The 13,171-nt window shown below is 37.4% G+C and overlaps 1 protein-coding gene across 4 annotated transcripts in view; it reads left to right on the top strand.

Moving 5' to 3' along the window:
- Positions 1–13,171, top strand: part of LOC136885551 (ATP-binding cassette subfamily C member 4) — a 403,879-nt gene that overhangs the window by 320,475 nt on the left and 70,233 nt on the right. For all 4 annotated transcript variants that reach the window (XM_067158182.2, XM_067158180.2, XM_068230366.1 and 1 more), the window contains one exon: positions 12,720–12,799. In XM_067158182.2, the coding sequence (XP_067014283.1) occupies positions 12,720–12,799 (80 nt within the window). The remainder of the gene's footprint in view (positions 1–12,719; positions 12,800–13,171) is intronic.

Raw genomic sequence — 13,171 nt, 5'->3', positions numbered from 1 at the left:
AAATGTATCCTTTTTCGATTAGTATATGAGAGTTTTTCAATTTTCTTGTAGTGTGTTTCAATCTTGATGTGTACTATCTTATTTTGGTCCTATGATCTTTCTTATTATTTTTCTTTCTTTTAGCTAAAGTTTCTCCATCTGGCCTTTGAAATGAATGTTTAGTGTTTCTGCTGCGCGCAGTGCTCTTTACGGAAAGACTCAAGGAATTGTGGTTAAGGTTTCATCATAAATAACATCAGGTACGCCGATGACACTGTTCTACTTGCAACCATCCAGGATCTACAGGAACTACTTAATGCTGTCACTGAAGCCAGCAGCACAATGGGCTTGAAGATTAATGTAATGAAGACCAAGTGGATGGTTATAAGTAGGAAAGAAGATGGCATTCGAGGTAATCTCACAACAGCAAAGGAACAGATCGCGAGAGTGGCAACATTTAAATACCTGGGATGTCACATCAGTGATGACTGGGACCTTACTCATGAGATCCGATGCAGAATTGAGCAGGCCAGAATTTCTTTTCAGAGACTTAGAAAACTTTTGACAAGCCGTAACCTTTCCATTTCACTACGGACACGACTAGTCCGGTGCTACATTTTCAGCATTCTGTTATACGGCGTTGAGTCATGGACACTAACTGAGACCATGTGCAAGAAGTTGCAAGCATCTGAAATGTGGACGTACCAAAGGGTGCCGAAGATACCCTGGACAGCTAAAATGACCAATATAGACGTTTTTCACCGTATGAACAAAGAACCAGAAATTCTCACTACCATCAAAAGAAGGAAGCTAGAATACTTTGGTCATATGACGCGGAACTGTAAATACCACCTTCTGCAAGTAATACTCCAAGGGAAAATGAATGGAAAACGTGGTCCGGGGAGAAGTAGGACATCATGGCTCGGCAACTTGAGCCAGTGGTTTGGGGTGACAAAGCTTACTCTGTTCAGAAAAGCTATGAACAAACAACAGATCATGCTACTGATCGCCAACGTTCTGCGAGGACATGGCACATGAAGAAGAAGAAAATGATGAAGGATTTCTTGTTGTATGTATCTTTTGTTAGTTGGAAGGCCAGTTCAAGTTTATATTTCCTGGATTCCATTGCTTTGCATTCCACAGCATTCCAACTAATCCATTCTCTGAGATATTTGAATTCTTTTACTATTTCAATCTTTGGTTCTTGTACTTTGAGGTATTTATGTATTTATGTGAGTGTTTGTTGTTTGTCATAATTTTTTTTTTCTAGGGAGATGTGAAGACTTATTTTAGCTGCTTGGTTTTCTAGTTTCATGACAGCATTGTACACAAAATAAACTTTTACTTACAGTACAATGCAGTCATGAAAATCAAGTTCTACTTTAAAATAAGCTCACAGGGTAAAAAGTTATCCACCCTGGTGTGTGCACACAGATGGATCGTTAAGCCTGTACAGATGGTGCAGCGAACGAGTCGCTCAACTGCACGCACACTGCCTGTGCGTGAGCATAAGGCAGTAGCGATCAGTGAGACATTGATGTTTCAAGCGGACAGTGTACGTGAGCATGGGTAGATGTAAGAATGTGACAGAGGGGCAATCATGTTTAGCTGTGCCCATAGCCATATGGTGCATGAAGTTGCTGGATTTTTTGGTGTTTCACAGCGGACTACTCAACGTGTCTACAAGCAGTGGTGTACTACACGTTGACATGAAACACGATATCAGAATTGTGGTCAGAAAAGTATCCTGACAGAGAGGGACCGGAGAAGCGTTTCACAGCTTGTGAATCAAAATCGCTTTCAGACCCGACTGGAATTAAAGCAGTCAGTGAATGAAGGTCCATCCCAACCTGTTAGCGAGAGGACATTGCATCTAGAACTGCCTGCAATGAACATTTGTAGTCGGTCACCTCGCAAGAGGCCATTGCTCACACAGGCACATAAAGCTGCGCCTTTTCAATGGGCTAGAAATCATCGAACGTGGACAGTTAGCTGACTGGCGCAATGTAATGTAGTCTGGAGAATCATGTTTTTGCCTGTATTCCAATTATGTACATCATCGAGTGCACCAAAGGCCAAATGAAGCATTTCATCCTGGATGTGTGCCAGGTCAGGTTCAAGCCAGAGGGCGGTCTGTGATGTTTTGGGGTGTTTTTCATATCATGGATTTGGCCTGCTCACTGAGGTGACCACTAACATGAACCAGCATGTTTATTTAAACATTCTGGATGATCAAGTCAACATTTGCATGATATGTACTGTATACTATTGATACTCCTATTTTTCAAGATGACAACTGCAAAGTTCATCGGGCTGGATGCATATGTGACTGTTTTTATGAACACTCTCCCAGCTATTACATCTCGATTGGCCTGCAAAATCACCTGACTTGACCCTCATTAAAAATCTGTGGAGCATGTTGGAACAGCGGGTAAAACACCGACATCAGCATCCCTGCAGTTTGGTGGAATTGTGCAATCAAATCCTCAGCGACTGGTTTAGCCTGGATGCGACGTACCTGTACAACCTTGTGGAAGCGAATCCAAGCGGTTATCAAGTCCAGAGGCAGAGTTACATGGTATTAAATGATGCTTGTAATGATTTCTCCTCCATTGACTAATTTTTTGTCCAGTGAGCTAACTTAAACTTATCATCTTATTTTATTTTTATTTTTATGATTATAAAGTCTTGCATAGATTTCACAGTGAGACTTTCCTGACTCTCTTACTAAATTTACAAACATATAAATCTGCATTTAACTTGAAAAATATGAAATATCTGCATTTAAAATGGAAATTCTGAAAATTAACATTCATTAAATAAAATACACACTCGTTGGACCTTGTACTCTCACTTACTTGTTACCTGCTTACTTACACATACGTTATTTGAAGGGCGCCAGCTACCACTCAGTGCAGCAATAATAGAATGAGACTTGACTATCTCTAGGGTGTGGGGTAATAAGCTTACTTTTGACAACATACCATATAAGTTCTGGGAAAAGGAGATTGGCGTTCGGTTTCCCCATTAATTTTGAGGTTAAGATATTTTACTTTCAATGAAATAAAACTATGAATTCGTTTGATAGAACAATATATATTCTTTAAATAATATATCAAAAAATAGTGAGTCTTGTTGCGATAAAACAGATGAGAATATGAAATTATGACATTGCAACTGAAAGAAACTAGGCATGAATTTGGATTCTTCTTGACCGGACATTTAACAATTTATACGAAATATTTCCCTCACTGATTCACTTGACTGTACCTTCAACACTTTGAGTGTAATTACGACGTATTCCTTTGATCTGGTGTTTACTGTAGATGTGTCACGCCTAACTTGGTGATACATCCTTGTGACTGCTTCTTCTCCATATCATCTGACTTCTTTGTGAGTCAATATGGTATTACCTCATGGCAGGTCCAGGGTTGCCCTCTGACTCCATGGTAAGCCCTTACGTCCGTGTCTTCAACTAAGTGACCAACTAACTTTGGCCTCACTCTCTCAATGACCAATGATTAATGGCTCACTGAGTCTTCTCCATCTCTCGTTCACACTCGTTGACTGACCGACTGAGGCCTGTTCATCTAGTAGACTTCTTCACTGTACTGCTTCCGTTTAAGTAATGACTGACGCTACAATATGCAACCACCTTTTATAGACGTTGGTTGACACAGCTACGTAACCTCCAGAAATAACAATGACATACTCCCACAACGCCTCAAACTGTTGCATGTAATGGTGAAATCCCCTGGGGCGGCCGACTCTCTGAGCGAATTTCTAAAAGCTCACGATAACGAAGTCATGACGTAGCAATGACTTGGCAGAATCGCCAGTAATATTGCACAATGTAAGGATGTCGCACTCAACATCTGATATATCGAAACTCTCACTGTACGGGTATTTAATGTTAATCTACATATACGTATATATGCATACACTCAATTACAAATACGCAAGCGACAAGCTTTGCGTAATGGAATTGAATAATAATTATAACAAAATAATAGTAATCTCACAGATGAAATAATAATACTGACATAATATTAATAATAATAATAATAATAATAATAGTAATTGTTACCGTGTTTTAGCGGTAGGTAGAGGTGAAAGAAGGTGCGGGCGTGAACGGGTCTCAAACTACGGAATCAGAGTTAATGTAAAATTTAACAAGGTTATATTTTCTTTTTAAAATGAAGAAATAACAAACATGGCAGGTACAGAGTAGCAAGTCAAAAGGGTAGTTACAATATTTACAAAATTTGGGCTTCGAGCCCTGACTTCACAATGCCTGGGCAATCAGCCCAACCTTACTTCAAAATAAGTATTAACAGAGGGGCAGAAAACCCCATTCATGCCCAGGAGCACTTGCTCCAAATTACACTGAAAAGCCTCCACGGGGCATACAACACTCAATTTTCAAAAAAAAAGAGCCACTCGCTCTCAACTCTAAGCCTCTCAAAGGCCACACCAAACTCCACCTTCAAGTTGTCCTCACTGGACATAGACACAGGGGTAAAATACCCAACCTACTGAGGTCTATTAAATGAAAAAGGGGTAATTACATGACCTCCAAAATAACAATTTGAGAGGAGGCGATCTGCACTCCTAATACACTTTGTTTTTAAAACCTAATTTGGCTCTAGGCCACTAATGCAAGGGCTAATCCCATACTACAGAGGTGACTTTAGAAAAGAAACAAATTTACATAATGTTAAGGAAGAATAGGTTGAGAAAATAAGTTCACCTCAAAACAATATGAGTGGGAGCTCGAGAGGGTTAAGCACTCTCTATCCCAATACGTAATTTAAAAGATAGAACAGATACCAGTTTCTTTACATTTTTAAGGAAGGTTACATAATGGAAAAACTTCGGACCCACCCCGAGAGTTAAACTGCTGAGCAAGCAAGAAAAGAAGTAATTAATCGGCCATTACCTGGTTGTTGACTGTCGCCGAAGAAAGAGGCGCTTCCCGCCCCCTGCTATGTACTTTACACACTGAAAGATGGAACAGAAGTGGCCCGGAGACCCTAAAATCAGCAGTTTATATCCTCTCGTGGAAGGTTCGAGGCGTTAGGAGAATGAAAACACCCTCCCACAAACACTTTATTGGGTAGGATACAGCAACATATTCAAGTTGGGGGAAGATACCTCGGATTGGTCAGAAATTAATAAAAGAAATTCGGGATTGGTTGAATACAAAACAAGGAGAAAGAGAGGGGTATACAGCCAACTTAAACAATAACAGAAAGAAATTTAACAAGAAACAAACTTTTGAAATAAAAATTTCTCCAAAACAAACAGTTCTTTCACTCCGCACTAGGGTGCACTATTGTTGATCTTCAGTAGTGTCCTCTAGAAGAGAAAGTTCACACTTCTTACTACAAGCAAAACAAAAATACGTCGAAAATGACACAGTTCAAAAACTCTAAAATTTCCAGGTAGTGACATCTTCTGAGAAACTTGAAAATTAATACCGTCAATAAAGTTCAGACTTCCTCCAGCAGAGGAGTTTCAATTGGCGCCCATTTTAAATAAGCGGCGTGGAGGTGTACCGCCCGGTACAATAATAATAATAATAATAATAATAATAATAATAATAATAATAATAATAATAATAATAATAATAATAATACAGATAAAATAATAAAATACAGATATCATCTTGTAACGGGATTTGAACCGTTACAACAGGTCAAAAATTATTAAAAGCTGAAAGAACTAAAAAGATGTTTCACAGCATCATATTAATTTTAAGTATTATTTGTAAAGAGCCGGCCCCGTGGTGTAGGGGTAGCGTGCCTGCCTCTTACCTGGAGGCCCCCGGTTCGATTCCCGGCCTGGTCAGGGATTTTTACCTGGACCTGAGGGCTGGTTCGAGGTCCACTCAGCCTATGTGATTACAGTTGAGGAGCTATCTGACGGTGAGATAGCGGCCCCGGTCTAGGAAGCCAAGAATAACGGCCGAGAGGATTTGTTGTGCTTACCACGCGACACCTCGTAATCTGCAGGCCTTCGGGCTGAGCAGCGGTCGCTTGGTAGGCCAAGGCCCTTCAAGGGCTGTAGTGCCATGGGGTTTGGTTTGATTATTTGTAAATATTAATTATTAGGGTACCTATATGCCTTCAATCTATCAATTAATCAATCAGTCACTTAATGATCTGCATTTAGGCTGTCTCTCAGGTGGCATAATCCCTATCAACATTTTTACCTAGCCTTTTCTTAAATATTTTCAAAGGACTTGGAAATACAAGGTGTCCGGGTTAAAGGTATAATAATATAAAATTTAATAACTTGAGATAGAGAAGGAGTTGAAAACTTTTGGGAGGAACTTGATTACATATTAGCGAAGATCCCTGATGAGCATATAAAAATCTTACTTGGAGATTTCAATGCTAAAATAGGCAGAGAAAAGAAGTATCGCACAGTTGTAGGAAAATGGCCAGCTCATAAATTAACGAACAAAAATGGCCAAAGATTAATTGAACTTTGTGCAGATCATAGACTCGTTTTGGAAACCACCAGATTCATGAGGCGACCACATAAACTTATGACATGGAAATGCCCTAACGTAAAATTGGGAGAGTTTCAGATTGATCATGTTGCCATGGATAAAGATTATCATAAAGAAATTTATAATGTCAGAGTCCTCCGTGGGGTAGACATTGACTCGGATCATTATATCTCAAAAATAAAAATCAAGTTAACACCAAAAAGGAAACACAAACGTAATCATCTCAAAGCAAGGAGAAATTATGATCCCAGTTACTTAATAAATAATAAAATATATTTAGAGAGATCCAAAACACCTTTAAATGACAAATTAGAGACAATGATCAACAAACTGAAAACCATAGCTGAAGAAATTGCCCCAATCAAAAGGAGAAAGAAACATGCGTGGTGGAACGAGGAATGTGACAAAGCAATTCAAGCAAGACACAAGGCATGGATAAATGATCAACAGAGGAAAACGGAAAAATCTCGAGAAGAACTAATTAATGCCAGAAGACAAACAGCTAAAGAAATTAGGACAATTAAAAGGAATTATCAAAAGGAAATGCTTAGCACTATAGAAGAAACATTCAATCAGCATAAAACAAGAGACTATTACAAAACATTCAAGCAATATCAATCTAAATTTACCCCTCCCACACTTATGTTAAGAAATAAAAATGGTAAAATGGCACACAATAATCAGGATAATGCTAACATTCTTGCAGAATACTTTAAAGAGTTACTTAATTGTGAGGATCCTGTGGAACATTTAGAATTTGATCCTAACCCAAAAAATAAAACTCCATTACAAAAGATTATACCACCAGTTTACAATGAAGTGAAAACGGCAATTAATGCACTTAAAAACTACAAAGCAGCAGGAGAGAATCAAATAGTAGCAGAAATATGGAAGAATGCTAATGATCAGACTATTCAAAACCTACATAAATACATCATTGATATTTGGAACACGGAGAAGCTTCCTGAGGAATGGAATACAGCGATAATCCACCCGCTGCACAAGAAAGGTGATCGCTCCGATCCAAATAATTATCGGGGGATATCCTTACTTGATATTACATACAAGATTTTATCCAAGATTATATACACAAGAATCCAAGAACAACTCGACCAAGAACTTGGAGAATATCAGGGAGGATTTCGACCAGGTAGAAGCTGTCCAGATCAAATCATTAGTTTAAAATGGATAATGAAGCACCAAAGAGTTCGAAGTAAGGGTCTGGTCATCACGTTTGTAGATTTTAAAAAAGCATACGACAGTATTCATCGTGACTCATTATTAAAAAGCCTTAAAGAATTTGGCTTACATCAAAAACTTGTTAACCTCATTAATATGACTTTTAAAAATACGAAGGCAAAAGTTAAATTTAGAGGTGAATTATCAGAATCATTCACTATAAGAACTGGACTTCGACAAGGAGACGGACTTTCACCATTGTTATTTAATTGTGCATTGGAGAAGGTTATGCGTGAATGGAACAAGAAATGCCAACCAACTATCAAGATCGGTAGAAATATTAAACTCAACTGCCTTGCTTTTGCGGACGATTTAGCATTACTTGCAAATACAATAGAAGAGGCTAAATTTCAAATTGAACAACTAGAAATTATAGCTAAAAAAATGGGATTACAAATTTCATTTGAAAAAACAGAAATGATGCCAACTTTTAAAGTTGATTTACCAGTTATTCAGCTGAACAGTAATAAAGAGATTAAAATTGTTCAGAAATTCAAATATCTTGGGGAAATAATAACATGGAACACAAATGAAAAAGAAGCAATAGAACACAGAACAACTAAATTTAAACAAGCACAAAGACTTACCTGGCCAACCTATAAAAAAAAAATCTCTTTCGATAAACGCTAAGCTGAAACACTATAATTCCATAGTTAAACCAGAGGCAACCTATGCTAGTGAAACTTTATTCAAATTAAATGTAAAATCTACAACAGACAAATTACAGAAAACTGAGAGAAGAATTCTTAGAACAATTATTAATAAAAAACACCAAGTTGATGGACAGTGGAGATTGTTGCCTAACAACATTGTCTATCGTGAATGTGAATCAATAATATCTACAATGCGTAAAAGAAGAATTTCCTTTTTCTGTCACATATCAAGATTAGCAGACACCAGGATATTGAAACAACTATTCGATTACTTTTTGAAGAATAAAATCAATAATAATTGGTTCAAAGAAGTTCAGGACGATTTGGAAGAATTGGGTATAACTCGGCAACAAATCAAAGACAGAAAAGAGAAGAGGATTTTGAAGAACAAAAGCATAAGTCTCAAACTAAAAGCAGTTGAACGGAAACAATATACTATATCGGACACACAAAGGGCTTCCAGGTCGGAGAGGATGAAAAAGTTCTGGGAGAAGAAGAAGAAGAAATTATCTCAAATGTATTGATTTCAGTGCTCCAATGTGGGCGTAAAATATGTAAATAATAATAATAAATAATAATAACTTGAGAAGTAGTGGGAGAAATTTACTTGCAGTTTGTTTCTACAAGTAGGGTAACTCAAATTGCTTGTTTACATACCTAATAAACCTCGATATGTGCATCATTAGTGGCGCAACAGACATCTAATCGGTATTCCACTTCTCTCCAGGTGTTCTGCAGCATTGTAGGCGTAATATTTGTGATACCTGCACGAATGCGATGAGGTAGATCTAGTAGATCATGAACTGGTGTCTGGTACACTTGATTCTTAACAAACCCCCACAAGAAAAAATCAAGTGGCGTAATGTTGGGGCTTCTAGGGAACCAAGCAATTGATGGACTACCTCTCCCAATCCAGCGATCTGGGAACTCACGATTCAAGAAATCCCTTACAACTTCCGCATAATGGCATGGTGCACCATCTTGCTGAAAGATCACTTCACGTGGAAGTTGTGGCACAACATACTGCTCCAACATGTCTAGGTAACATGTTCCATTAACTGTAGACCCCGCGAAGAAGAATGGGCCAATAACCCTGTCCTTCAACAATCCACACCACACATTCACTTTCAGAGAATCCCGTTCCAACTCTATCACTGCGTGGGGTGGTTCAGATCCCCACATGGAGCAATTATGCTTGTTTACCGTGCCGGAAATATAGAATGTAGCCTCGTCCAAGAAACAGACCGAATCGAGGAATGCCTCATTTCCATCAATTTTTGCCAGAATTGTCTCCACGAATGCCTTTCGTAGTGGCTTGTCCTTTGTGACGAAGCTGCAGTTTCTACGCCAATAGGTGCAACCTTTTGTGGATGACATCTTGTACTGTCGAACGAGGTAACTGTAACTGCCTACTTGTTGGTTGAATTGACTTACAAGGGCTCCGCTTGAAGGACTCGTGGATTAAATCAACAGTAGCCTCTGAAACTATGTGCTTGGCGTGGCGGCCGAACATCGACAGCAAGGTCCCAGATTCTCGAAGGCGCCTGTTCCATTTCATGATTGTTACATAAGTGGGAACATCATCAGTTCTTAACAGTCCATACTCGCACCGAAATCTACATTGTACTAGTATAACGGATTTTATCTCTGCGAGCGAAAGCACACAGAACACCTTCTGCTGTGGAGTCCACATGGTTACTGGCGCACTTCTCGTGAACAATGCAGTTACGGCATGCGCATGTGGTACCACTGCCACCTCAAGCGAACACAGAAAACATGTTGAGTTACCCTAGTTGTAGAAACAAACCGCCAATAAATATCTCCATTATTTATTAAGTCATTAAATTTTATATTATTATACCTTTAACCTGGACACCTTGTATATCCAACATTTCCCTTGGTAAATTATTCCAATAACTATTCCTCATCCTATAAATGAATATTTGCCTCAATTTGTCCTCTTGAATTACAACTTTAGCTTCATATTATGATCTTTCCTACTCTTACAAGCTCCACTCAAGCTTATTCCTCTACTAACGTCATTCCGTGCCTTCTCTCCACTGACAACTTGGAACACACTGCTTATTGCAGTTCATAAATCTCATATTTATTGTCACCAATGATATACAATAACCTCAAAAAGAAAGGATTTTGGTTCCACCTTATTCAGGACCACTCAGATTCTTAAAATCTTTTAACATTATTAATATTTTAGCTGAATACTTAAAAAAAAAAAAAAAAAAAAAAAAAACAGTGAGGATGAGGAACCAACACAATACCTAGAGTACGACCTTCATCCCAAAAATGTCCGCCTCCGTAGCATAACGGTTAGTGTTATTAGCTGCCGTCCTCGGAGACCTGGGTTCGATTCCCGGTACTACCAGAAATTTAAGAATGGCAGCAGGGTTGGTATGTGGTTAATATGGTACATGTAGCTCACCTCCGTTGGGGGTGTGCCTGAAAAGAGCTGCACCACCTCGGGATGAGGACACGAGTTAGCATTTAGCATCCCAAAAATAAAACGCCTCTAGAAAAGGTATTACCACCAGATTACAATGAAGTGCTAAAAACAATTGGTCCACATAAGAACAATACCAAACAAATTAAGATTGTAAATAAGTTTAAATATCGTGGTGAAAAATAAATTGACCCTTCAAAATAAACCTCTAGCAGTAGTACGAAAATTCAAATATCTCGGAATTGCTCTTCAAACAACATTTGCATTTTTTAACAATCATATCAAAGAAAGAACAACATCAGCAATAACAGCAATTTACAACATTCAACAACCACTTTTTTCAACAAAAACTTCAATGATACTATTTAAAACAGCTATAGCACCTTATGGGATCCATATGGTGTGGGATAAACTTAAAATTAATGATCTGATAATGCTAGAGAAAGTTATAGCTCGTTATATGTAACAAATCCTGGGTATCGAGAGTACAGCACCATCCAGACTGACCTTTATCTTACTAAAAGAAATTTTCTTCTTAGAAGACATCAGAATGCAGATACATCTGCCAAACATTAAGGCCTACGAGAACACATTCTCATAGAAAAATGCAGTTATATCTGGAAGACTTTTATTCAACAGACGCCATAATGATGGATGACTGGAAACAAGCAAATTACGAGCTTCGACACGTAATAACGCGATATGCAACACATTATTGTCATCACAAGTTCTGCCAAAATAAGAGATTTCATCACCCGAATGAAAATTGTGTATGTGAATTGCATAATGAACACTGTGAAAGATATCACGCAAATATCTTCAATAAAAGACAAATATCAAGAATAAAATTAGGACTTAGGACCTATGAAGAAGACGTATTGTTCATTTCCGTCTCATCTCATTTGTTTTCATTCTTTTCTTCTAGGTTGAACACACTTCTTAGATTCAGTTATGTATAAATGTTAACTTTTTGTACTGAAGATGTTCTCAAAACGAGTTGTTTATTACTCTATCTAATGGTGGAAATGTGTGTATATTGTATTGTTTTTCTATTTTCCGTCATGTCTCTTTTCTTTTTCATTTGTTCCTTCATTATGTTTTTAACATCTATTATTTTACTGAAGATGGCTCAAACGAGCCAAAACATGTTTGACTTTTATTACTCCATCTAATGATGGAGTTGTGTTATGTATTGAATAGGAGGACATATTAAATTTTCCTTTGTAAAATTTTGCACATTGTGTGCATTTTCATTAATAATAATATATAATTCTATGTCCTGAAAATTGATTACCACATCTTTTTCCATATTTCCAATATATGTATATCTACCCCTTAGTCCAGCTTTTTGATACAGGGTCTGGGGTGAGGTGAGATGAAATTATATGGCATGTTTTTACAGCCTGATGCCATCCTAAGTTGAGGAGTAATGGAGATGAAATAAATGATGGTGAATGAAATTGAGGAAGGATGTGGAAGGAATCAGCTGCGACCTGTGAATAGGAACTGCCCTAGCGTTTGCCTGGAAGTGAAAATGTTAAACCGCAGAAAACCATTCTCAGGACAGTCAACGGTTGACCTCGAACCCACGCATCTCCCGAATAGCTCTATAGTCACAGTGTGTTAACACGCGTGGCTACTCCACTTGTTCTTTTCCATATGATTTCCAATGATTTTTCCATTTTCACTGTTCATCAGTTCTGCAAATGGCCACAAAAATAAATTCCATGTATGCAAAACCGGAGGTGAATGTTAGCAAACCATGGAAAATGCATCAGAAAATACAATATTAGGAGGGGTTTATGTTACAGGATGTATACGATAGCCACTTCTGGTAGTGCCAGTGCTATATTTTTTGCTCATTATTTTACAGGACGCATTTTGAATCGTTTCTCCAAGGACATGGGAGCCATTGATGAAGCATTGCCAATGATTATGTTTGACTGTTTTGCGGTAAGTCCCACTTTATTTTTGCTCTGGTTTGTTGCTTCTTTTGTATTCATTATCGCTATAGATAGCTTTCAGTCTGCAAGCCTCTGTGAATTGTCTACAGGGGCTATTTTTTTGATTAAGAACGATTTGCCAATAAAATAAGAACTGCATATTTATTTATTTATTTATTTATTTATTTATTTATTTATTCATTTATTTATTTATTTATTTATTTTTTTTTATTTATTTATATATTTTTGTTTATTTTAGTTTAATTTAATTTATTTTATTTTATCATATTTTATTTATTTATTTATTTATTTATTTCATTTTATTTTATTTTACTTTATTTTATTTTATTTTATTTTAGTTATTGTGAACATAACAGGTCAT

This window comes from Anabrus simplex, chromosome 14, assembly GCF_040414725.1.
Source record: "Anabrus simplex isolate iqAnaSimp1 chromosome 14, ASM4041472v1, whole genome shotgun sequence".
Taxonomy (NCBI): Eukaryota; Metazoa; Arthropoda; class Insecta; order Orthoptera; family Tettigoniidae; genus Anabrus; species Anabrus simplex.
Note: the sequence above shows the minus strand (reverse complement) of the source record. Positions and strands in the feature narration are given on the sequence as shown.